The sequence below is a fragment of the Oratosquilla oratoria genome, chromosome 19 (genome assembly GCF_046742065.1).
Source record: "Oratosquilla oratoria isolate Oo_2021 chromosome 19, ASM4674206v1, whole genome shotgun sequence".
Taxonomy (NCBI): domain Eukaryota; kingdom Metazoa; phylum Arthropoda; class Malacostraca; order Stomatopoda; family Squillidae; genus Oratosquilla; species Oratosquilla oratoria.
The window spans coordinates 9,410,180-9,436,516 of NC_134795.1; the positions used below are offsets into that span (position 1 = coordinate 9,410,180).

At 39.5% G+C, this 26,337-nt stretch overlaps 1 protein-coding gene across 5 annotated transcripts in view; it reads left to right on the forward strand.

Annotated features, from left to right (window-relative positions):
• LOC143035720 (DCC-interacting protein 13-alpha-like) overlaps positions 1-26,337 on the forward strand; it is an 86,160-nt gene that overhangs the window by 5,312 nt on the left and 54,511 nt on the right. For 3 of the 5 annotated variants that reach the window (XM_076202605.1, XM_076202607.1, XM_076202608.1), the window contains exons 3-7: positions 13,111-13,185; positions 15,785-15,901; positions 16,558-16,680; positions 21,998-22,176; positions 24,979-25,143. In XM_076202605.1, coding sequence (XP_076058720.1) covers positions 13,111-13,185; positions 15,785-15,901; positions 16,558-16,680; positions 21,998-22,176; positions 24,979-25,143 — 659 coding nt within the window. The remainder of the gene's footprint in view (positions 1-13,110; positions 13,186-15,784; positions 15,902-16,557; positions 16,681-21,997; positions 22,177-24,978; positions 25,144-26,337) is intronic. The other 2 variants (XM_076202606.1, XM_076202610.1) reach the window with 1 other exon arrangement.

The window sequence follows — 26,337 nt, forward strand, 5'->3', positions numbered from 1 at the left end:
CTGTGATGCATGGAAGGGAGTGGGTAGGGGGATGGGGGGTTTAGGGAGTGGTTATGTGCAAATGATAATTTGATGCAGTCCAAAGGGATTTCTCTCTGTCATCTCTTTTTTTTCCATGAGGGAATGGAGAGGGATGGTTACTGATTAAATGAAGTGGCTTTGCTGTGGATGTGCTGTGTCTTGCTGCATTGCTTATGGCCCAGGAAAGTGGGCAAGATGAAGGGATGACCCATCATCCGGGAGGAGCCAAGAAAAGAGGGAGAGAGGGAAGGTGGGGTGGTGAATGGGAATAGAGTGGATGGGGATGAACTGGGTGGGAGTGGAAATATGCCTTTTAACTTTGGCTTCCTACCTTATAAAAGGGGGAAAAAATCTTGGTATTTGTATATGTATATATGTATTTCCATGTATCCTTAATGAAAAACTTACTGTATATTTCAAACTTATAGCTCATTTTTAGAGAAAATTAAACTCTGAAGTGAAGTAATCCTTATATTTTGACCACTAACTGTGGTCCTCTTCAGAGGATAAGTACAGAGGAAGATTACAGCACAAAGAATACATACAGACTTGAAATGATACAAAAAAGAGATGAGGAGAGATGCCCCTAAGTAAGGTGGGGAGCTTGATTGACTACTGGTAAGGTCAGGCCCTGCTGCTGTGTGAAGTAATTTGTTTACTGCCAATGTTGTTATACAATCTGGAGGCCATTGTCCTTTTGAGGTGTTGAAGTTATGGTAGTGTTTGATTAAGGATGATTCTATTATTTTTCTCCTAAAATTACAGTGTGATTCGTAAATAATGGCTGTATTTACAAATTGCACTGTAATTTTAGAGGAAAAATAATAGAATTATCCTTAATTAAACACTACCCTAACTTTAACACTTCAAAAGGACAATGGCCTCCAGATTGTATAACCAAATTGGCAGTAAACAAATTACTTTCCATGGTAGCAGGACCTGACCTTACTAGCAGAGAATCAAGCTCCCCACCTCACCTAGGGGCAAATCACTTGAGTCTTCCTCATCTCTCTCTCTCTCTCTCTCTCTCTCTCTCTTTTTTTTTTTTTTTTTTTTATCATCATCATCATCTCTCTCTCTCTCTCTCTCTCTCTCTCTCTCTCTCTCTCTCTCTCTCTCTCTCTCTCTCTCTCTCTCTTCACTCTCTCTAGTTTAATTTTCTCTGAAAGTGGGTTATAAGTTTGAATTTTACTTATATGCTCTTCTCTTCTCTCTCTCTCTCTCTCTCTCTCTCTGTATGTCTCTCTCTCTCTCTCTCTCTATGTTTTGTCTCAGTCACATATAACCCATGTTCTGACTCTAACATAATGAATCATATTCTCTGATCTATGTATAGCATCATTCGTATTAATTGGCAACTATGCTTACTTAAGCAGTCCATGAAAATGTACATACATGAATATACCAATGGCTTTTTTCCCTTTATACTGGAAAATGGCACAGTCCCAATTTACAAGGGAGGAAACATTGAGGAACCCTGGCAGATCAATCAATCAGTCAATTAGTCTGTTGTCCCTGGTCTCTCTTGCAACAGCCCCCAGGCAGGACCACAAGTCACTTTGGGGAGAGATATTGTGTTTTTGATTAAGGATTGCTAGTGTGGGGCATTATAGTACAAGTTGTTCTGTGTCTTCTGTGTGGTGGTTGCATCTGGAGCAGTTTGAATCTGGCGAGGCCTATTCTGTATTTTAATGTGTGTGGTTATGTATAGATGATGTTTGTGATGCATGGAAGGGAGTGGGTGGGAGATGGGGGGGGGGTGAGAGAGTAAGTGTGAATGATATTTTGACACAGTCCAAATGGGTTTCTCCCTGTTTTCTCTTTTTCTGTATGAGGGGATGGAAAGGGAGGGTTGCTAATTAAATGAAGTGGCCTTGCTGTGGACGTGCTGTGTCTTGCTAAATTGCCTCTGACCCAGGGCAGTGGGCGAGGTGCAGGGATGATCATCCCATCATCCAGGAGGAGCCAAGATAAGAGGGAGAGAGGTGGTGAATGGGAGTGGAGTATGTGGGGATAGAATGGGTGGGAGTGGATTTTATGCCTTTGTTTTTGGTTACCTCCCTTGTAAGGGGAAAAAGTTGTTGGTGTATGTATGTACAGGAGTCCCTCAAATAACGCGGGGGTTAGGTTCCTGAAATTACCGCGTATGACCAAATCCGCGTATGCTGACTTTCCATATTAAATACCGAGAACCGTATGTGTATTTACCTAGTTGTATTTTATGGGAAGGGGAGCTATGCTCGTGGTGTCCCGTCTTTATATCTCATTTTATCTAAACTATTTTTAAATTCATGTATTGTTTTTGCACACACTACTTTCTCATCTAACTTGTTCCAAATGTCTATTTCTCTGTGAGGAAAGCTATTCTTTTTCAGATCTCTTCTATAGCTGTCTTTTTTTATTTTCTTTCCGTGTCCTCTTGTATTTCTTTCATCCCATTTTATTAGATGCTATGTCTTTCATGATTCTGTAAATAGTTATCAAATCTCCTCTCTTCTTTGCTCTAGTGTCTGTAGCTCAAGTTTTGCTAGTCTCTTCATATGATAGTTTTGAGAGTGTTGGTGCCAATTTTGTAATTGCTCTTTGTATTCTTTCAAGTTTTGTTATACATTTTTTTGTATTTGGTGATCACATCGTTGCTGCATATTCCAATCTTGGTCTTATCAAAGTGATTAATATTTTCTTCACCATTTCTTCATCCAGGTATGTAAATGCCACTTTGATTGTTCTTATTAAATTATAAGTTTCTCCAAAAATCTTGTTTATATGTTTCTCAGGTGACATATTATTCATAATAATGACTCCCAGGCCCTTCTCATTTTCTACTTTTTTTTTTCCCTTCTTCTCCCAATTTATATGATCCTTCTATTCTTTTTTTGCTTTTTCCAAATTCCATTATACTACACTTTTTGGTATTGAACTCCATCTCCCACTTCCTACTCCATTCCCATACTTTATTTAGATCACTCTGTAGTGACTCACAATCTTCTTCTGTGTTCACTTTTTTTTAACAGTTTTGCGTCATCTGCAAAGAAGCTCATGTAACTTTCAATTTCTTTATCCATATCATTAATATATATAGCAAACATTATTGGGGCCAAAACTGTTCCTTGCGGAACACCGCTTATTACTTCATCCCAGTTAGAGTGTTTGTCTCTTATCATTACTCTCATTTTGTGCATGCGTGTGTGCGCGTGTATGTGGTGTGTGTGTGTGTGTGCATGTATGTGGTGTATGTAACTTTCAATTTCTTTATCCATATCATTAATATATATAGCAAACATTATTGGGGCCAAAACTGTTCCTTGCGGAACACCGCTTATTACTTCATCCCAGTTAGAGTGTTTGTCTCTTATCATTACTCTCATTTTGTGCATGCGTGTGTGCGCGTGTATGTGGTGTGTGTGTGCATGTATGTGGCGTTTGTGGCGCATGTATGTGTTTGTGCGTATATACATATGTGTGTATGTGGTGTATATGCATATGTGTATGTGGCATATATACATATGTGTATGTATGTGGCGTATACACGTGTGTGTGTGTGTGTGTATGTGGCATATGTATATGTGTGTGTATGTGGCGTATGTATGTGTGTGTGTGCGTTTATTTTACCTAGTTATATTTTGCGGGAAGGGGAGCTATGCTCGTGATGTCCCGCCATTGTATCTCGCAGTGTCTAGTTTGTTTTTAAACTCATGAATGGTTTTTGCGCATACTATTTCCTTATCCAGTTTGTTCCAAGTGTCCAAAACTCTATGTGGAAAACTGTTTTTCTTCAGTTCTCTTCTATAGCTATGTTTTCTTAATTTCTTTCCATGTCCTCTTGTGTTTCTTTTGTCCCAGTTAAGTAAGTTCTCTCTATCAAGTATCTCTGTGCCTTTCATGATTCTGTAGATGGTCAATAGGTCACCTCTCTCTCTTCTTTGCTCCAGTGTCGGTAACTCCAGTTTAGCCAATCTTTCCTCGTATGATAGGTTTGCAAGTGCAGGTGCCATTTTTGTAGCTGCTCTTTGGATTCTTTCTATTTTCTTTATATTCTTTTTGGTACTGGGGGAAAACAATGTCGCCGCATACTCTAATCTAGGCCTTATCAATGTAACCAATATTTTTTTTATCATGTCTTCGTCCAAGTATGTAAATGCCACTTTTATTGATCTTGTATGTGTGTATGTGTCTGTGTTCACATGTACAAGTAAGCATGTACGTGTGTGTGTCTGTGTTCGTATTTGTGTGTACACGCACACGCATTCACAACATACACTGGTTGTCTAACACGTGTCTACGTGTGCATGTCTACACGTGTGTAAGCGTGTATATGTCTGTTTTTTATCTCCCAAACCACCACTGCCAGTAACAACAAGAACCTCATAAGAGAAATTAAGACACAACAAGCGCAGTCATTATCAGACTTATTAGTTGTGTTCCAAACGAAAGAAACATTACACTTCAACAGGTTAGGGCGGTAAAATTTCACAATAGCACAGCGCAGGTGGTGGAAGCGACAAACTAAAGCTTGTTGGCTACCCCCCTACCACCCCCTACTCCCCCTCTCCTCCCCCTCTCCTCCCCTCCCTCCCTCCTGCATCAGTACCCGTAGGTTGACATGTAACCGCAGGCAGACACCCACGGCTATCCCCTCGCCCCACACCCATGTTTGAGGAGTTCTCAGCGTACATAATGACCGCATTATATGAGGATCGACTGTATATGGTAAAATAGAAAGCAGTCACCACAAATGTTTGCAATGTTGCCGCGTGTGTGCGTATGCGTGCCCGACTTGGCGCGAATTTTAAAACGGTTCTCTACATTTGAGATGGTTCTGAAATAAAATCTGCGTATGATTGAATCCGTGTTATTCAAATCTGAGTTATTTGAGGGACTCCTGTACCATTTTAATGGTGGATAGTGTCTTGAGTACAAGTATGCCAGTGTGGTTCTTATTTCTTATTTTTTATTTATTTTTTTCCTATGGTTTTTTTTGTTGGAATATTGATTTTGGCAGTCATCTTTAAAGGGCTTGTTTATTCATCTGAGTGTGTATGTGTTTCTGTGTAAATGTTTCATGTGATATAGGTGGTAGTTTGTTCTAGATGTTTTAGTATGCTACTTGTGTTTTCTTTTTTTTTCCCCATTCTGTCGATGGGTCTTTTGAAATGTAGTGTGAAGAGTGTGTGGTGATTAGGGTTGTGTCATAAAATTTTGCTCCTGTCATTTTCATGTGTATAGCCACCCCTTCTCTCCCTCATCCTCCCTTCACTCCTGAGAACCTCCCAACTACACTCCTAGACTCACACTCACCCCTCCCTTTCAACTTAGTTTCACTCAATGCCAACACATCCATCTTTCTTCTCACAAACATAATGCCTATCTCTACCCGTTTACTCTCATCTGTACCACATCCATGCACATGAAAGACTCAAACTTTAGGGTACTGGTTGGAAAACTCCTAGACCCTCTTATGCCTTTACTTTTTTTACTTTTGACTTTTCATATCTATTTTTCTGTTTTCTGGAGTTTTTTAAACTTTTTTGAAGTGTTTGATGATGATATTAAATTGCCGTTTTGGTGATGTAATTTTCCTTTGAGTACTTCGAACTGCATCATGGGTAAGATGTTGGGTTAAAGTTAAGTTTTTGATAGCTTTTATTGTTCTCCATTTTTTTCCATTCATTGTATTTCTTTCTTTTTCCCAGTCTTCTCTCCTCCCATTGTTAATTTTTGTGTGTGTTTTATTGCTGTATTTTTTCTTCTTATATTTTGTTTGCTTTTTATATATGAAATGTGAAATGGGGTAAGAGTATGACAGAAAATTTTGAAAGTAATAAAAAGATGTTTTGGAAATAAATTAAGAGAGGAAGAGGAGGTGAATCAAGTAGAGAAGAAAAGGTAAAAGGTGCAGATGGAGAGATGATAATGGAAGAGACGTCAGTAAGAGGAATATGGGCAGAGTATTTTAGGGAGTTGCTAAAGGTGAAAGAGGTTAGGGAGGGAAAGGTAGTTGCAGTGGGAAGCATAAAGAAAGTGACAGTGATGAGTGAAGAAAATGGAGGAGAAATAAGGAAGGATAAGGTGAAGGCAGTTGTTAAGATGATGAGAGCAGGTAAGGCACTTGGGTTGGATGGGTGTCATGCAGAATGTCTAAAAAAAGGAAGTACAGTGATGGTGGACTGGCTGGTGAGGTTATTTAATGTTTGTTTAAGAGAGGTTAGAGTGCTGGAGAACTGGAGGAGTGCCTGTATAGAAAGAGTCATTAATGAGGAAGTGTGTGGGTTTAGGACAGGTAGGGGTTGTGTGGATCAGATTTTTGTGGTAAGACAGATATGTGAGAAAGCTATAGGAAAAGGTAAGGATGTCTTTTGGGCCTTTATGGATTTGGAAAAGGCTTATGGCAGAGTAGACAGGAAGGCACTATGGGAGGTATTGCATATATATGGGTGATGAGATGTACATAGGGAGAAAATGGCAGCAGACTGGAAGTGAGTAATAAGGGAGAGAGACTGGAAGAAGTGGATTGTTTTAGATACTTGGTTGCGAATATGGCAGGAAAGGGAGGAGTGGAGGTGGAAGTAGAATGTAGATTGAGAGAAGCAATTAAATGCCTTGGGGGATTCAAAAGTGTAATGAGAAATAGACATTTGGGAATGAATGCTAAGAGGAGATTGTGTGAAGGAGTGATTGTGTCAAAAGTACTGTATGGGGCAGAAACATGGAACATAAGAGAGGAGGAGTTTGTGTTTGAGATGAGGTGCCTGAGAAGTATAATAGGGGTTACCAGGCTGAATAGAGTGAGAAATGAGGAGGTGAAGAGAAGAGCGGGGGAGGAAAGGGAGTTGGGAGATAAAGTTGATGAAAGAGTATTGGGATAGTTTGGACACATGAAAAGAATGAGTGAAGAAAGATTAGTAAAAGAGGTGTGGAAGGCAGAGTTAGAAGGAGTGAACATGAGGGGGTGACCAATGATGAGATGGATGGATGGGGTAAAAGGGGAGTTGGGAAAGAGGGGAATGTCTTCTGAGGAAGGACGGGATAAGACAGAAGATGGGTGAATGGAAAATGATTATGTATGGATTGTGCTGTGATGCATGAGGGGGAGTGGGTGGGGGATGAGGGAATATGTATGTGAAAAAAATTGTTGCAGCCCAAAGGGATTTTTTCCCATCTTCTCTATTTCTGCATGAGGGGACAGAGGGGGAGGTTGCCGATTTAATGAAGCGGCCTTGCTGTGGATGTGCTGTGTCTTGTGACACTGCTTGGGACCCAGGGCAGTGGGCGAGATACAGGAATGACCCATTATCCTGGAGGTGCCGAGATAAGAGGGAGGGTGTTGGGTGGATGGGAGTGGAGTATGTGGGGATGGAATGGGTGGGAGTGGATTTTATGCCTTTGTTGTTGTTTTTTTTGCTACCTCCCTTGTAAGGGTTCAAAAGCTTTTGCTATATGTATGTTATTGTTAATCTTTTTTTTTTTATCTTATTTGATTAATATATGTTATTATTATTATTGCTATATTTCATTTATTTATTTTTCTATCTATTTGCTTATTTATTCATTTATTTACATTTTTATTTTTGGGAGGTTATCTGTTGTGTGTAGTTAGAGTTGTAGATTTTAGTAGCCACTTGGCTATTGAAGTCTTTTGCTTGTTTTCTGAATGGTCATTCTTATCTCATCTGCAGCTCTGGATGGGAACTGGTTTATGTGAAAGGTCTCTAAATTTTTCCCTATATCCTGTGTTTTCTTGTCAATTTGCCTTTTTTTTGTAGTTTTATGAATGCTCATTTATGTGTAGGCTGTATTTTTCCTTCTAGTTTTATGATGGCTTTTATTAGGTAGTGGTCTGAGGGGAGGTCATGTATGGTTTCATGTTATTTGTGTTGGTAAGGGTGGAGAGCACATTGTTATACCAGGGAAAGTTTCTTAATGGTTATGTTGAGGAGGTTGACTAATGGGGTGGTTCCCAGAGTTTAATATGTTTTGAGTTGGTGATCTGTATTTTGTGTCATCTTTGGTCTGCTGTTTATGTGCCAAGCCAGAAAGGGTGATGTGTGTTCAGAACACATACCAATATGTGCTTTGTTACTGAGTGGTTGTAGTTGGAGAGTGTAGCATCTGGGGGGCTGATTTGATGTAAGATATTTGTAACATTGTAAGTTGTTTTCTTTGTATGTGATGGTGGGGGGGAAGAATTCTGTCACTGTGTTTCCCATGTATGTCTTAAAAGGTGACAAAGTGGGACAAAGGGATGTGACTGGCAATCTTGCTCTTTAAATGTCTACCCTTCAAAATGTCAAGGAATAACAGGGTTTGGGAGAACTCCAACTAGAACCTTCATTATTGAGTCATTAAATGTGCATGGTTGTAGTACAGATAATAGTAAAATGGAAGATATTAGCTGTTTGTGAGAAGGATGCCGGATGTGTTAGTTTCATATAAAACTAAGTTGGAGGAGAGGTGTGAGTTTGAGTTTGGGAGTGTGGTGGGGAGGGTGTCAAGGGTGATGAGGGAGTGGGGAAGGGAAGTGGTGGCTTTGCTGTCAAGTGATAAGATAGGAAAGTGCATGGTGGACAGGAGAGAAGTGTCTTCAAGATTAATTTGGGCAAAGGCAAAACTGTCATGGATGGTATGGGTTTTTGTGAGTGCATATAATCTGGGTAGTGCAAAAGGTGAAGGGGAAAGGGAGACTTTTGGATAGATTTAAATGAGTGTTTAGAGAGAATTTGGAGCAGCGTAAATGTAGCGATGTTGGGGATCTCAATGCTATAGTATATGAGCCAATAGATATAGTAGGGAGGTTTGGAGTCCCAGGTATGAATTAAAGTGGATAAATTATGTTGGAAATGTCTTTGGAAAGGGAGTTGATTACAGTGAACTGTGTTTAAGAAGAGAGCCAAACATAAGTATACATGGGAAAGAGTGGTGTGAGGAAGGGTAGTTGATAGGGCATTAATGGACTATTTAGTGGTAACCAAAGGAAAAAAATGGAAGAGCTCTGGATATTCATGTTTTCAGGGGAGAGATTGATTTTTTTTTTTTTTTTTTTTTTCCCTCCAAAAGGAAGTTGAGAGTAGAGGAAATGTGGAATAGGAGGAAAAGGGTGGGAGGTAAAGAGGTGCTGAGAGTAAAGAAATTGAATGAGAAGGAAAATAAGGAATATTAAACTAAGAGAAGTGTGGGAGGTGGTGAAAGATAAAGAGCAAGTAATAGAAGAAGAATTGCTATGTTTCAAGGAGGAAGTGACAAAGTGCACAAAGATGGTATGTCAGACAAGGAGAATTGAGGGAACAGAAGGAAATGTAGTGAATGGTGGGATGAAAGGAAGGCAGTGATAGTAGAGAAGAAGTGAGTGTATGAGGATTGGTTGCAAGGCAGAACTAGGGAAGCATATGAGAGTTACAAGAAGAAGAGAGGAGAAGCAAATGTAAGGGGAGGAAAGCAAAGATGGGGTAGACACAAAATGGGGTTGAAGTTTGACAGAGAATTTTGAAAAGAAGAAAGCTATTTTGGAAGGAAATGAAGAAAGTGAGGGGGGCTAGAGAAAAGAGAGAAAAAGATGGTGCAGATAGACAGATGCGGAAGTGAAAATAGTAAGGGGAGGATGGGTAGAGTATTTTAGAGAATTGTTGAATGTGGAGAAGGGTAAGGAGGGAATGATTGATTGTGGCAGTGGGGGTAGCTCAGAAAATGACAGTGGTCTTTGAAAAGATGGGGTGCAAAAAGCATAGAAAGTGATCAAATTTTGTAAGCCATATGGGTTGGATGGATACCATACAGAGTGTCTGATAAAGGGGTAATGGTTATTGTGGATTAGTTAGTGGCATTGGTTAACATTCCAAAGAACTGGAGGAGTGTTTGTATAGTTCCAGTTTACAAAAGAAAGGGGATTATGTTTGAATATGATAGGTTTATAGTGATTATTTTGTTGTGTAGTTGGAAAGGCATATGAGAGTGTTAATTGAAAGGATTAGGAGAGGAACAGAGGGAGATATTGAAGAGGAACATCATAGATCCAGGAAAGGGAGGTGTGTGGATCAAATTGTAGTGGTAAGGTATATGTGCAAAAATGGAAACGGTAAGGATTTTATTTTATTTTTATTTATTTATTTATTTATTTAACATAACCTAGGATGAGATGGATGGGGTAAAAGGGGCATTGGGAAAGAGGGGAATGTCTGTTGAGGAAGGACGGGAGAGGACAGAAGATAGGGGTGAATGGAAAATGGTTGTGTATGGATGATACTGTGATGCATGAGGGGGAGTGGGTGGGGGATGGGGGGATGAGGGAGCATGTATGAGAAATAGATTGACGCAGCCCAAAGGGATTTCTCCCTGTCTTCTCCTTTTCTGCATGAGGGGACAGAGAGGGGGGTCGCCAATTTAATGAAGCAGCCTTGCTGTGGATGTGCTGTGTCTTGTGACACTGCTTCTCACCCAGGGTAGTGGACAAGATGCAGGGATGACCCGTCATGCAGGAGGTGCCAAGATAAGAGGCAGGGAAGAGGAGAGTGGAGTATGTAGGGGATGGAAAGGGTTCTATGCCTTTGTTTTTTTTTGGCTGCCTCCTTTGTAAGGGGGGAAAAAGGCCTTTGGTCTATGTATGCATGTATGTATTTATTTATTGGTCTAGAGAAGGCTTATGACAGGTTTGACAGGAAGGCACTGTGGAAGGTATTGCTGATACATGGGACAGGGGGAAAACTCTTAAGTTCATTAAAAGCTTTTACATGAGTATTAGAGCTTGTCTTAGGGTTAAGAATGTTGAGAATGAGTGGTTTGAGGTAAAAGTGGGGCTGTGCCAGGGTTGATGGACAGGGGATTGGAGATGGTTGATGAGAGTGGAGGGAAGTGGGAAGTGAGCCAATTGATGTTTGTTGATTATCTGTGCTTGTGACTGGATTAAAGGAGGGTCAAAGGCAGTTAGTGACAACATTGTATGACTTGGAATGTGAGGGAGGCAGAAAGGAGGAATTTCAGTGTTTTTTAAATTAAGTATTGAAAAGTATGTTGGGAGTTATAAGGATGGATAGTGAGAAACAGGGAGGGAAGTAAGAGAGGTGTGGTGAAAAAGGGAGGTGACTGATAGAGTTAGTGAAAGAATGCTGCAATAGAAAGAATGTTGGGAAGAATGAGTGAAGAAAGACTAGCAGAAAAGAGTGGAGAAGGTAGAGTTAGATGGAGTGAACTGTTGTGGAAGACTAAGAATGAGATGGATGGAGGGGGTGAAGGTGGCCTTAGGTAAAAAGTTAACATTTTTTGAGCAGGGAAGGGAGAAGGCAAGAGAAATGTGTGAATGGAGAATGATTGTTAATAATAAGAAAGCATATTGAGACGGTTTGGACATATGAAAAGAATGAGTGAATAAAGCTTAGCAAAAACAAGTGTGGAAGGCAAGGGTGGATGGAATGAACTTGAGGAGAAGACCAAGAATGAGATGGAAGGATGGATTAAAGGAGGCTGTGAGTAAAAGGGGAATATCTGTTGAGCAGGGTAGAGAGAAGGAAAAAGATAGGTGTGAGTGGAGAATAGTTGTGTATTGATGCAGCCCAAAGGGTACTTGTCCTCTCTTTTTACACATGAGGGGACAAAGCAGGAAGGTTACCATGTAAATGGAGCAGTGCCAGTAAACCAGCTTAGGCTGTCAGACCTTGCTGTGAATGTACTGTGTCTTCTTACATTGGTTCTGACTCAGGCATTGAGTTCTGGGCAGGGATGGCCCTTTACCCACAAGGAGCTAAGATGAAAGGAAAACAAATGGATGGGTGGAGGTTGGGTGCATGCCTTGGCTGGCTACATCCCTTAGAAAGGGAAAGAAACTTATGGTATATAGATTTGAATTATTTTTGTTGCAGTGTCTTTTAATGTTTGGTTTATTTTTTTATGTTGGGAAAAGGTTGCGTATTAGTGTTACAAGTCAACCTTTGTACTGTGTGTTTTCTTCTTATTGTTGTGCAGTCATTTAATGTGGGTAATGTAGGTTGTGGTATTAATTTTGTTCCTAAGTTTAGAGCTATGTGTATGTTCTGTTTATGTATGAATTGAAGTAGCTCCATGTGTTTGTTATACTATATATGTTCATTTGTAGTATGATAAGTATATGTTTATATTAGTGTATTTTTGGGTGTTTGTGTGTTTTAACTAACTCAAATTAAATGTAACTTAATTTTGATTTATAATCGACATCCTTTTAATCTTACTTCATATCAAGTGCTTATGATGAATTTGTCACAATTGTTAAGGATTTCAAGCTAAAGTACCTTGTTCAGGTGAACACAAACCATGATGGAGCACATAGGTATAGTGCTCTAACATGGTTTATATTGAATTTGTCACAATTAGCGAGGATTTCAGGCTGAAACTATTTTAGGTTTTAGTGGAATAAACAGTATTTGGTTGATTAGACACTTTTTTGTCTCTCTCTCTCTCTCTCTCTCTCTCTCTCTCTCTCTCTCTCTCTCTCTCTCTCTCTCTCTCTCTCTCTCTCTCTCTCTCTCTCTCTCTCTCTCTCTCTCTCTCTCTCTCTCTCTCTCTCTCTCTCTCTCTCTCTCTCTCATAACCTCAATTTGGGTGTCTAATGCAGTGGTTCTTAACCTTGGGGTCTTAACTTCAAGTGGGGTCACTAAACATTTTTCTTCATAGAAAAGACCATAGGAGTGGTTGCAGTCATGACCTGAATTACAGAATTGAGATTGCAGATAAAAAAAAATAGGAATTACTGGTTTAATGCATTGGGGTGCCTTATAAGTTGTGACTAAATACAGCATTTATTATGTATGGAAAATGGTGAAATAGGTTTATAAAGTGGATATTCTGTTTTGTGTTTCTAATTACTTGACTTGATAAAGGAATAAATTAGAATAAGTGATGTGGCTATAAATCTAAAGTAGTCATAATTGGTCATGTGATTACCTATAATTTGTTTGCATAGACTATAAATTCCGTAGTTTCAGATATGTGACTATTTATTTATTTATTTATCTATTTATCAAAATATGACTGTATTTACTGTTTTACTGTCAGGCACTGATAATATAGTAATTCCTATGATAATTCATCCTTTGCATATCAACAATTAATATACTGAAATTTTTCCAGAAGTTCCCAGTTGAAAATGCATCAGAAAGCTCTATATCTGCAACACTACAGCAATTTGCCACCTATGTGTCCAAGGTAAAGTTGTTCTTCAATTGTGTATGTACAGTAATACCTCACTTTATAAGGCCCCACTTTATGAAACCCCGGAGGATAGGACTAGGCATCCTGCTCTCTGTGGCTTTAAAAAAAAAAAAAAAAAAAAAAAAAGTGTTTGGGTCTTTTAACTCCTTCGATATGAGGATGCTGGCTTTGGCGTCTTGATTATATTTATTTTGTAGTTGTAGCTGAGTGACCCCCATATTCTGTGAACTGGCTTGATCATATTTTCTGTGGTTATTAATATTCAGAATGAAAGAGAATGAGCAATAAAACTGTAAGTGAAATCTTTTGTTTTCCCCCCACAAAATCAATAGATCACAGTTTTTATTAGTTACTAAGATATAGGAAAAAATCAAATAAAAGACATATTTTTTCTCTTTCATCTTGCAGTTGATTTCCATAAAAGTTGGCACAGATCATTTGCATGCTGTCTACCATTTATGGAAGAAAAAAGATCAGTCTAGCTTAATTATTTCAATATATGTGTACTGACGTTTTTAAGAAATAAGGCTGGAAGGTGTTAAAAAAGGAATTTAATTTTCTGTTAATATCCCTGTTTCATAAATAGCTTGTCTCAAAATGTTATAAATTTAATTTTGAAACACTGGATTTGTTTTAATTTCAAGGGCTCAGCATTGGCAGTAACATGGAGAGGTACAGCTCACCCCCAGCCTTATAGTTCTTGTCACTGACTTTCGGTTTATAAGACACAGGGTGGTTTTTTGGAGATATTCTATAGGAGAAAATGCATCTAATAAGCCACAAAAACAGTAATCTTCTTTGCGTCTTTTCCCAATATATTTCTCATAATACTTTTCAATCCCCCAAGGCATTTACTTGCTTTTCTCAATCTATTGTTTACCTCCACACCCACTCCTCCATTTCCTGCTGCAGGCAACCCTAAATGCTTAAAAATGCTTACTTCCTGTAGCCTCTCTCCTTTAAGACTTGCATCCAACTTGCTGCCATTCTTTGTACATCTCATCACCTTACTTTAACTTGTATTTACCTCCAACTTTCTCTTATCATATACCTTCCCAAACTCTGTCACTAACTGCCTTAACCTCTTCAGTACAAGTCAAATTCTCACGGGCAGCACCAGCTGCCTGATGTATGATGATTGGATGAAGCATCACAATACTCGCATGATAAAATATAAAGTTATAGCTATATTACTTGTTCTCTTATACCTTGAATATTAATAACAACAGAAAATATGATCAAGCTAATTCACAGAATATGGGGGTCATTCAGCTACAACTACAAGATAAATATAATCAAGATGCAAACACCAGCATCCTCATATACCCACTTGTGCCTCATGATGCCTATGTAAGAGTCATCATATGGAAGGGGTTAATTCCTCCTTTAACCCTGCCACATGCACATAGTCATCTGCAAACAATAACTGGCTCACCTCCCACTTTTCTTCATTATCTCTAATCATCTCCAATCCCATGCCCATTACCCTCACATTTACCTCCCACAGCACCCTAACCTTATACACATTGAACAGCCATAGCAACATGACACAGCCCAACCTTTACCTCAAACCACTTGCTCTCTTCATTTCCAATCCTAACAGTGTCAATAACTCTTGTTAAAACTCTTGATTACTCTTAACAGCTTTCCACTAATCCCATATATCAGCAATACCTCTCTTGATGCCTTCCATCTACCCTGTCATAAGCCTTTTCCAAATCCATAAAGGCCACAAAAACATCCCTACTTTTTGCCAAACCCTTACCACAAAAATCTGATCCATGCATTTACTTTTCCTGAACCTATACTGCTCCTCACCAATTATTCTATAATCCTTTCATTTAAAACCCACCCATAAGCCTTCCCATCAACACACTACAATCTGATCCCCCTAAAACTACAGTGACTACATTCATCCCCTTTTCCTATGTAAAGTAGAACTACTTGTAGTAGTTGACATTGACAAGAAACATTATTGGGGAAGCACTGAACCTTGTGGAATTCTGCTGGTTACTGCTTTCCACCTTGATGTCTTATCCTTACTACTCTCTTCCTATATCTTCTCTTTCAAAAAAAAAAAAAAAAAAAAAAATCCATTTGACTAGTTTTTTCTTTCAGTCTTCCAATGTGTTCCAATTTCCCCATACGTCAAGTGTGAGTTATTTTATCAAAAGGCTTCTCTAAGTGGAGGTACACCTATCCCTCTCTTGCAGCATATCAATCACTCTTGAGTAAAAGCTTAAAAGGTTTGACACATGTGACCTTCCAGATCTGTGTGTGTGTAGTATTACCTAATAGTAGTATACAGAAAAGAATCAATGCTTGGGTCCCATCTCCTACTCTTCAGTTTATCAATCCAAGCCTCAAATTCATGTACAGTCCCAACTTAATCTATATCCTTGACTTCCAATTATCATATCTAGATTTGAACTCATGTATTGTTCCAGCTTTGGCTATATCATCTTCTAAGTTATTCTAATTATTTATGTATCTATATGGAAAGCTATTTCTTCACATCCTTTAGACATGTGTTCCTTAATTTTTTTCCATGACCTCTTAAAGAACTTGACATATTTGTTTTGTTGGGCTTCAGATAAGTTCCTGGCAACACATCATGGCATCACAAGTTGCTGATGGAGTTGTTTATCCTCTTTCACGCTTTTTGGACACAGACTTGCGTGAATTGGACACCATGTCAAAACTACATCAGGTAAGTCGTACTAGGAAGGTCCATGTATGTGCATAAAAACATAGCTATTTCATCTCACTGAAAGATGTCCATATGCTGGTGTAGTTATCATTGCTTGCTTACTTTATTTTATTTCATATTATCCTTTTCAAGTGTAAATACATACCTTTTATGTGAATGTATGATATAGTAATCATCATCATCTATCATGCTCCTTTTCCCAGAATTCAGTACTGGGTTTCTGCTATAGCTCTTTTTCTTTCCTTCTTGTCAAGTACCAAATCATCAATAACACCCAGGTTTGAGTAAAAGCAGCAATGACTGCAACAGCACTGTAGGAGAGAGGACAAACGCAGAGTATGGGATCCAATATATTTAGCATTTCATCCTGCTGGGCGAAATGTTAAATATATTGGATCCCATACTCTGTGTTTGGTCTCTCTCCTACAACACCCAGGTTTCCATGTTTTGAACATCCCTTTTGTCTCTGTCACCCTTTCATCCATTCATGGTCCTCTTCCATTTACTCCTATCTTTTGCACTTTTTTCTGCTTGACAGGAAGTCTGTGTACAGTATGTATTTGATTTTAAGCAGAGAGGTTTTGAATATGTTATTATATTACTTACAGATTTATATATTAAGATTTTGTAATGTAATTATGAACTTCCTATTTAAGACTGCAAGTGTAGAAGTGGACCAAGCAATAAACCACTACTGGAGATGTCGTAGGAAGGACCCGAACCAAGAATATAGAGACGCTAATGAGCAGGTCTACATGGCAAAGAAAAAGTTTCACCAGGTATGTTTAATGAACTAAGAATCCTTTTTATGAAGGTACAGATGTTATGTAATAAAAGTAATAAAAAGATATTTTGGAAGGAAATAAAGAAAGAAGCAAATCAACTAGAGAAAAAAAGGTAAAAGGTACAGATGGAGAAATGATAATGGAAAAGACGGCAGTAAGAGGAAGATGAGCAGAGTATTTTAGGGAGTTGCTAAATGTGAAGGAGGATGGTAAGAGAAAGGTATTGGCAGTGGGAAGTGCTAAGAAAATGACAGTAATGAATGAGAAAAATGGAGAAGTAAGGAAAGGTGAGGTGAAAGCAGTTATTAAAGTGAAAGCAGGTGAGGCACCTTGGTTGGATGGGGGTCATGCATAATGTCTAAAAAAAAGGAGGTACAGCAATGGTGGACTGGCTGGTGAGGTTATTTAATGTTTGTTTAAGAGAGGGTAGAGTGCCAGAGGACTGGAGGAGTGCCTGTATAGTTCCACTGACAGACATATTGGCAGGATTGTGGGAAAGACAGATGGACTACTGCAGAAAATTAAAGTGGCATTCCATTATATGGATGAAGAGATAATAAAAAAACTCATTGAAACCCTGATATGTCCAAGAGTGAAGGATATAAACAAGATTGAGAGAATACAAAGGGCAGCAACCAAATCAGTCCCCAGCCTGGCAGATAAACCATACAAGGAAAGACTAAAAGTGCTGGGTCTGCCAACTTTGAAAGATTGAAGAGAAAGAGATGACATGATTACAATGTTCAGGTCACTAAAGGGGATTGTGGCAGGATCGGAGGAGGGATTGAGGAAGCTGGTGGCAGAGTTTGGGAGAGTATGTGATAGAAGAAAGCTAAAGATAAATGTGGGTAAAAGTAAGGTGATGAGATGTACAAGGGGTGAAAGTGGCAGTAGACTGGAAGTGAACATTAAGGGAGAGCGACTGGAGGAAGTGGATAGTTTTAGATACTTGGGTGCAAGTGTAGCAGGAAAAGGTGGAGTGAAGGTGGAGGTAGAATGTAGATTGAGAGAAGCGAGTAAATGCCTTGGTGGATTAAAGAGTGTAATGAGGAATAGACATTTGGGAATGGATGCGAAGAGGAGACTGTATGAAGGAGTGATTGTGCCAACAGCACTGTATGGGGCAGAAACGTGGAACATAAGAGAAGAAGAGAGAAGGTGTTTGAATGTGTTTGAGATGAGGTGTCTGAGAAGTATGGTGGGGGTTACTAGGCTGGATAGAGTGAGAAATGAGGAGGTGAGGAGGAGAACAGGGGTGAAAGAGGAGCTGGGAGATAGGGTTGATGAAAGAATATTAGGATGGTTTGGACACATGGAAAGAATGAGTGAAGAAAGACTAGTAAAAGAGGTATGGAAGGCAGATGTGGAGGGAGTGAACATGAGGGGACGTCCTAGGATGAGGTGGATGGATGGGGTGAAAGGGGCTTTGGGGAAGAGGGGAATGTCTGTTGAGGAAGGAAGGGAGAGGACGGAAGACAGAGGTGAGTGGAGAATGGTTGTATATGGATGATGATGTGATTGCATGAGGAGGAATGGGCGGGGGGATGGGGGGTGAGGTAGTATGTGTGAGCAAATTTTGACGCAGCCCGAAGGGATTTCTCCCCGTCCTCTCCTTATATGCAAGGGGGGACGGAGAGGGGGGGTCGCCGATTAAATGAAGCGGCCTTGCTGGGGATGTGCTGTGTCTTGCGACACTGCTTCTGACCCAGGGCGGTGGGCAAGGTGCAGGGATGACCCGTCATCCAGGAGGTGCTCAGATGAGAGGGAGGGTGGGAGGGGTGTGGAGTGTATTTAGGGATGAAATGGGTGGGAGTGTTTTTATGCCTTCCCCTTTTTGGCTACCTCCCTTGAAAGGGGGAAAAAGCCTTGGTATATGTATGTATGTATGTACTAAAGGGGATAGATTACAATGATAGGAGAGATCTGATTAAAGATGGGAGGGCTGTAAGAGTTCATGGAAGTAAATTAAGAAAGACCACATGTCGAAAGGATGTGAAGAAATAGCTTTCCATATAGATGTATAAATATGTGTAATAGCTTAGAAGGTGACATAGCCCAAGCCCAAACAATATATAAGTTCAAATCTAAATATAATTGGAAATCAAATATATAGATTAAGTTGGAAGTGTACATGGTTTTGAGTCTGTTAGAAAATTAGAGAACAGGAGACAGGATTCAACGAATGTTGTTCCTTTCCTGTATATTACAATTAGATAAATACACATGCACACACCCATGAAGCAGTTGGTGCAACACATGACAAGATACCCTCACCTAAACTCCAATGCAACATCATCAACAAACATTTCTTTAAAACTAGTTTTAAGCCCACCATACCAGAAAACAAAAATAATTAAAGAAATATGGAAAACCAAAATAGAAATGAAGCCCCTCCACCCTTTCCATAGATTTATAGATACTTGGAATAGCATAGAAGATGGTATAGCCCAAGCTGGAACAATATGTTAATAAAATCTATATATGATAATTGGAGTTCAAGGTTATAGAAGTTGGAACTGCACTTAAATAAGGAAGCTCACTGGCTGAGCGGGTTAGGGCTTCGTTACCTGCAGCGAAGGTCGAGGTGAGGGTGGTTCAAATCCTGCCACCAGCGAAGTTGAACCGTGGGCATGGTTCATTAAATTCCATGCTACAAAGCACTCTGTGAGGGGCACCATCCTAGCCTCTAGATAGGGGGGAGTGTGTGACATTAAGCCATATCATGATAAATTGGAGAGTAGTAGATTGGACCCAACACGTGTTGCTCCTGTCCTGTATACTACATTTGGTAAGTACAGTTAAAACACAGAAGGGACCATAAAAGAAAAAAAGAAAAAAAATCAGGGCTGAAGGTCTAGAGCGGATCTCAAGCATCCACATCAAACACCTTGGCCAAACTACCATAAAGGCCTTAACCCCTTCCATACGGTGCCGCACACATAGGCGTCATGGGGAGCGAGTGTATTCGCAAGGCTGCCATATCGGCGTCTTGATTATATTTATTGTAGTCGCCCCTCCATAATGACATTCTTTCTAATTCTTTTGTAATCGCATTTTCTATGGTTATCAAAATTCACGGGTGAAGAGAGAACGATCGATATAAGCGGTAACTATATTTTATGATGCGAGTATTATTACGACACGTCGTACGGCTGGCATTGGCTGCTGCCACCGAGATCTAAGTCCATGACGCCTACGTGTGCGGCACCTTATGGAAGGGGTTAATGGATATTTTCAACTAAGCAACAGCATCCCAAACATCTGTAAGAGAGCTCATATGATACCAATCTTGAAACCAAACATAACACCAGAGGACCCGCATCATACAGACCAATCTCACTACTATCAACAATATCCAAGCTGATGGAGAGGTTAGTTACCACAAAAATCATATCAGAAATACCCATTGAAAGTGATATATATATACTACAATTAGGTAGATACATACATACATACATACATATACCAAGGCTTTTTCCCCCTTACTAGGGAGGTAGCCAAAAGGAAAAAGGCATAAAATCATTCCCACCCATTTCATCCCCGAAAACACTCCACACCCCTCCACCCTCCCTCTCATCTTAGCACCTCCTAGATGACGGGTCATCCCTGCACCTTGTCCACTGCCCTGGGTCAGAAGCAGTGTCGCAAGACACAGCACATCCACAGCAAGGCAGCTTCATTAAATCGGCGACCCCCCCTCTCCGTCCCCCCATATAAAGGAGAAGACGGGGAGAAATCCCCTCAGGCTGCGTCAAAATTTTGCTCACACACACTACCACATCCCCCATCCCCCCATCCATTCCACCTCATGCATCATAACATCTTCCATATACAACCATTCTCCATTCACCCCTGTCTTCTGTCCTCTCCCGTCCTTCCTCAACAGACATTCCCCTCTTCCCCAAAGCCCCCTTCACCCCATCCATCCATCTCATCCTAGGACGTCCCCTCATGTTCACTCCCTCCACATCTGCCTTCCATACCTCTTTTACTAGTCTTTCTTCACTCATTCTTTCCATGTGTCCAAACCATCCTAATATTCTTTCATCAACCCTATCTCCCAACTCCCTTTCCACCCCTGTTCTCCTCCTCACCTCCTCATTTCTCACTCTATCTAGCCTAGTAACCCCCATCATACTTCTCAGACACTTCATCTCAAACACATTCAAGCTCCTTCTCTCTTCCTCTCTTATGTTCCATGTTTCTGCTCCATACAGTGCTGTTGGCACAATCACTCCTTCATACAGTCTCCTCTTCGCATCCATTCCCAAATTTCTATTCCTCATTACATTTTTTAATCCACCAAGGCATTTACTCGCTTCTCTCAATCTACATTCCACCTCCACCTTTACTCCACCTTTTCCTGCCACATTTGCACCCAAGTATCTAAAACTATCCACTTCCTCCAGTTGCTCTCCCTTAATGCTCACTTCCAGATTACTGCCACCTTCACCCCTTGTACATCTCATCAACAATTGGGTAAATACACAAGACATCTTTATAAAAAAACATATACTCATATCATAAGACAAATACTTCAGTACTGACTACCAAACTCCCTACTCCACCAAATTCCTAACTCCACCAAACTCCCAACTCTACCAAACTCCTCTAGACATCACCCCCACAGAGAAATCTTTCCCACAGGAAACAAGAATCACACTGACACAGCTACTCTTAGGTCCTATTCAGCTTTGAAGCAGTATCATTACAGTATAGACTGGCCACAGAAGCAAACTGCCCTAGATGCAATCACTGCACAGATGACACTGAACACATTATCTAGTTTTTACTTTGTTGGGTTCCCTTTAGAGAGAACTTCAAATTGGCTAGCATGCCTTCTTTGCTCCACCCTAGCTTTATCCAGAGAACAACATGATTATCTCTTCCAAGAATGACTTATGGGCCAATCAGGTGGCTGTTGCTGGTTACTAGGGAGCCATGGATCTCCTGCAAAATAGATTGATTATTTGATCTGTTGGACCCATACCTTACAATACCAGAGTTGTGTACATGTCTACAGTGTACATTGATTATAAGTTCACTTAATTCATTCTATCAGTAAGGGTGAACAAACATGGTTGTCACTAAATGATGATAATTAGGGACACAGAATCAGATGTATATAGTCTTATTATTTGAATACAAAATATGCAGATAAGGTAGATATTTGTTAATATTTATAGCATGAAATATATGTACATATATATATGTATATATATATAAAAAAAAAATCCTTAATTCAAATGTGAATAGATTCACTATTTTTTAAATATATATATTTTATTTCTGTTATCATTCTTGTCTTCAGATGGCTTTGCACTACTACTCAAAGCTAAACTTGCTGCAGCTTTCCCGGAAAGCTGCTCTTCTTGAACCTCTTCTTGGCCTTCTACATGCAAACAAAGCTTTCTTCTCAGTGGGCCATGAAACTCTCTTTACAGCAGACATTGATGGTTTCTTGTCAACAATTGGAACTGACACTCAAAAGTAAGTTGGAAAATGTATAATTGTATTCATAGTTTGTGACACCCTAAAATATTGACATACTAGAGAGTAGTAGAGCATGTGTTAGGATTAGAAATGGAGAGAGTGAGTGGTTCGAGGTAAAGGTGGGACTTTGTTAGGGATGTGTTATGTCGCCCTGGCTGTTCAATTTATACATGGATGGGGTGGTGAGAGAGATAAATGCAAGGGTAGTTGGTCAGGGATTGGAGATGGTTAAAGAAAATGGAGAAAAATGGGAGATAAACCAGCTGTTGTTTGTAGACGACACTGTGCTTGTAGCAGGATCAGAGGAGGGATTGAGGAAGTTAGTGACAGAGTTTGGGAAGGTGTGCGAAAGAAGGAAGTTGAAGATAAATGTGGGTAAAAGTAAAGTGATGAGATGTACAAGGGGAGAAAGTGGCAGCAGTCTGGAAGTGAGTATTAAGAGAGACTAGAGGAAGTGGATAGTTTTAGATACTTGGGTGCGAATGTGGCAGGAAAGGGAGAAGTGGAGGTGGAGGTAGAATGTAGATTGAGAGAAGCAATTAAATGCCTTGGTGGATTAAAAAATGTAATGAGAAATAGACATTTGGGAATGGATGCTAAGATGAGATTGTATGAAGGAGTGATTTTGCCAACAGCACTGTATGGGGCAGAGACATGGAACATAAAAGAGGAAATAACATATACCAACATAGACAGCATGATTTCGGGACTAAACAAATTAAAAGACTATATGGCAGTAGAGGGAACCAGACATAATGGGAATTGTGGAGACAAAATTAAAAGGTCCTCTACCACCAAATACTGTGGGACAAGGTTTAAACAACTATTGGATGAAAAATAGAAAGGAGAAATAGGGTGGAGGAGTCATGTTTTTGACTAAGAAAGGCTTAAATGTGACAAAGATAACAAGGAAATAATAATGTGGAATTGATTATGATAAAAGTTGAAAAGTGACATGAAAATATAAAATTTGTATTAATATATGTGCCCCTAAAAACACAGTCTTGGACAGAGTGATCATTCCAAAATGTTGAAAGACACAAAGCATGCATTAATTGAATTGCTGAAAGGAGGAAACATAGTAATTATGGGTGACCTTAACTCCAAAGAAATATATTTGTTAGTTCACTTTTTCATCCTACTCCTTTATCATTCTCCATTTTGTGTATTTAACTCTAATGCTGAAACTATTTTATCATGTTTGTGTCATTATGACATTTGGAAATAAACTCTCCTATTGGGATTCGAACCCTTGCCTGAGCAGCTTGTGTGATGGTACAGTCTTCATCTTATAAAAAACAAGCCGCTCAAGCGAGGGTTCGAAGCCCAGTCGGAGAGTTTATTTCTATTTTATCATTTCGGTCTCTCAATAAATATAACTCACTTCCTATACGTAAATACAACTAGATGTTTCCTTCAAACTTATAGAAAAAGCACTGTACATCAGGGTTTGTTTCTAGCAGTCCATTCCCATGTGTGTGTATGTTTCTCCATGAGGGGATGGAGAGGAGGTGGTTGTTGATTAAATGAAGCAGCCTTACTGAGGATGTGCTGTTTCTTACTGCATTGCTTCTGACCCAGGGCAATGGGCGAGATGCAGGGATGACCCATCATCCAGGAGGAATGAAGATGAGAGGGAGGGAGGGATGATAAATAGGAGTGGAATGGGTGGGGGATGAAATGGGTGGGAATAGACTTATACCTTTTGACTTTGGCTGCCTCCTTAGTAAGGAGGAAAAAGACCTTGGTACAGTGAGTCCTCCTTATATGGTAATTCTTTATCCGGTAAGTTCACAGTTACAGTATTTGGTAATTACTACCCTCGATTCTATTTACTCGATTCTTATTTGCTCAAGCTTTTGCTCAAGATAATGTAATCTAGCCTCATGGGAGGAAATTAAACCTCTAAATCTTTTCAACTCTGCTACAATTTCACTAACTTCCATGGAAGAGTATCCAACTTTATTTTTTCTTCCATTCATTCCTAGCACTACACTGATCAAATTCCTTAGTAGAATTACTCACCCATGTGTGTTGGAAACCTTCAAAATGTGCCATTATTAGTGTAATTACAACAAAAATAGACAACACTATAATTTAAATGAACTAGCATTAATTTTACTCTTCTGGAACTGTTTCTGTGTCACTAATCATAGAATGAGAGGAACAGTCACCAAGTGTCACTTCTCCTTATGAAAATGTGGTGGAAATATATTGGAGGTTCATAAATATTTTGGACCTGAGACAGAATTGGTGTGGCAGGCCTTCAGATGGTAGTAAGACTCTGACATATACCATTATATTCTAATCACCATGGTTAGCTTCAGTTGTTGTAATGATTAATACATACATACATACATATACCAAGGCTTTTTCCCCCTTCCAAGGGAGGTAGCCAAAAAGGGAAAGGCATAAAAAAACTCCCACCCATTTCATCCCTAATTACACTCCACACCCCTCCCACCCTCCCTCTCATCTGAGCACCTCCTGGATGACAGGTCATCCCTGCACCCTGCCCACCGCCCTGGGTCAGAAGCACTGTAATGATTAATATTTTAGTAATATATGATGAAATATGATAAAAAAAAAATTACATTGTTCATTCTACTTACATGGGGAAACGGTTTTGTGTTGTGTATGACGTATATATTTACTTAGTTGTAGAATGTTTGTATGTGCGGATGTAATGCATAAGGTTACTGGTAAGACAGCTTTTGAATATTCATTTTCATAGTCTAGTGTTGATTTACATTTATTTATTATCAGGTTACCTCAATTATAGAATTTTTTATTTTACAGAGTCCAGGCTGAACAAAGAACAGAGAGAGAGGATACACTTGAACTCATTGACTCTATCATCACGCAATCTCAGATTGTTTACTTCCCTGAACCACCTTTGGATCTGGCTTCTATTCCACCTGATACTACACTTACTAACAAAAGTGGCTACCTTAATGTGCAGAAGTTAGTGATAATAGTAATTTTTTTATGTATTTCTTAGTGTATGTTAATGTGAAAAAGTTAGTAATTTTTAATCAATTATTGTGTATTTCTTTGTGTATGATTATGTGCAGCAAAACTCCTTGCATTATAATTTATTCATTTTTATTTACTATTGTTGTTTATTTATTCCTATATTTATGTGTTGGGGTTACAAGGTTGGATAGAGTGAGAAATAAGGTGAGGAGGAGAGCAGGGGTGGATAAAGAATTGAGAGATAGGGTTGATGAAAAAGTATTGGGATGGTTTAGACACATGGAAAGAATGAGTGAAGAAAAAATAGTAAAAGAAGTGTGGAAGTCAGGAGTAGATGGATTGAACTTGAGGAGACAACTAAAGATGAGATGGACAAGGTGAAAGGGGCTTTGAGCAAGAGGGTAAAGTCTGCTTAGTAATGAAGGGAGAAGACAGGAGATAGGGATGAGTGGAGAATGACTGCATATAGGTGGTACTGTGATGCAAGGAAGGGATGATAATGATAATGATAAATTCATTTGGCAAAGAATTAATATACATGAAGTGCAGATAATGACAAGAACACATAGTTCAAAATAATAATTGCAAATCACTGAGGATATGGGGGGTAGGGAGTGATTATGTGTGAATGATATTTTGACTTAGTCTGAATGGATTTCTCCCCATCTTCTCTCTTTCTGCCTGAGGGGATGGAGATGGGGAGTCACCAATTAAGAAAAGTGACCTTGGTGTGGATGTGCTGTATCTTCCTGCATTGCTTTTGACCCAGGTAGTGGGCAGGATACAGGGATGACCCATCATTCACAAGGAACTAAGATGAGAGGGAAGAAAGGGTGGTAGATGAGAGTGGAATGTGTGGGTGTGGGTGCATGCCTTTTGATTTGGCAACCTCCTTTACAAAGGGGGGAAAAACCTTTGGTATATAGATAGATTTGTTGCTACAGTAAAGTTGTTCTTGTCTTTAGTCTAAAAACACATAAGGTTGATTCACCTTGAACTAACTCAAATTTAGCTCATATAATTATGTTCATAGTATTTTACATTTTTAGTATTATATATAAGAGGGAGGGTGGAGGGGTGTGGAGTGTATTCAGGGATGGAATGGGTGGGAATGATTTTATGCCTTTTTCTTTTTGGCTACCCCCCTTGTAAGGGGGAAGAAGCCTTGGTATATGTATGTAT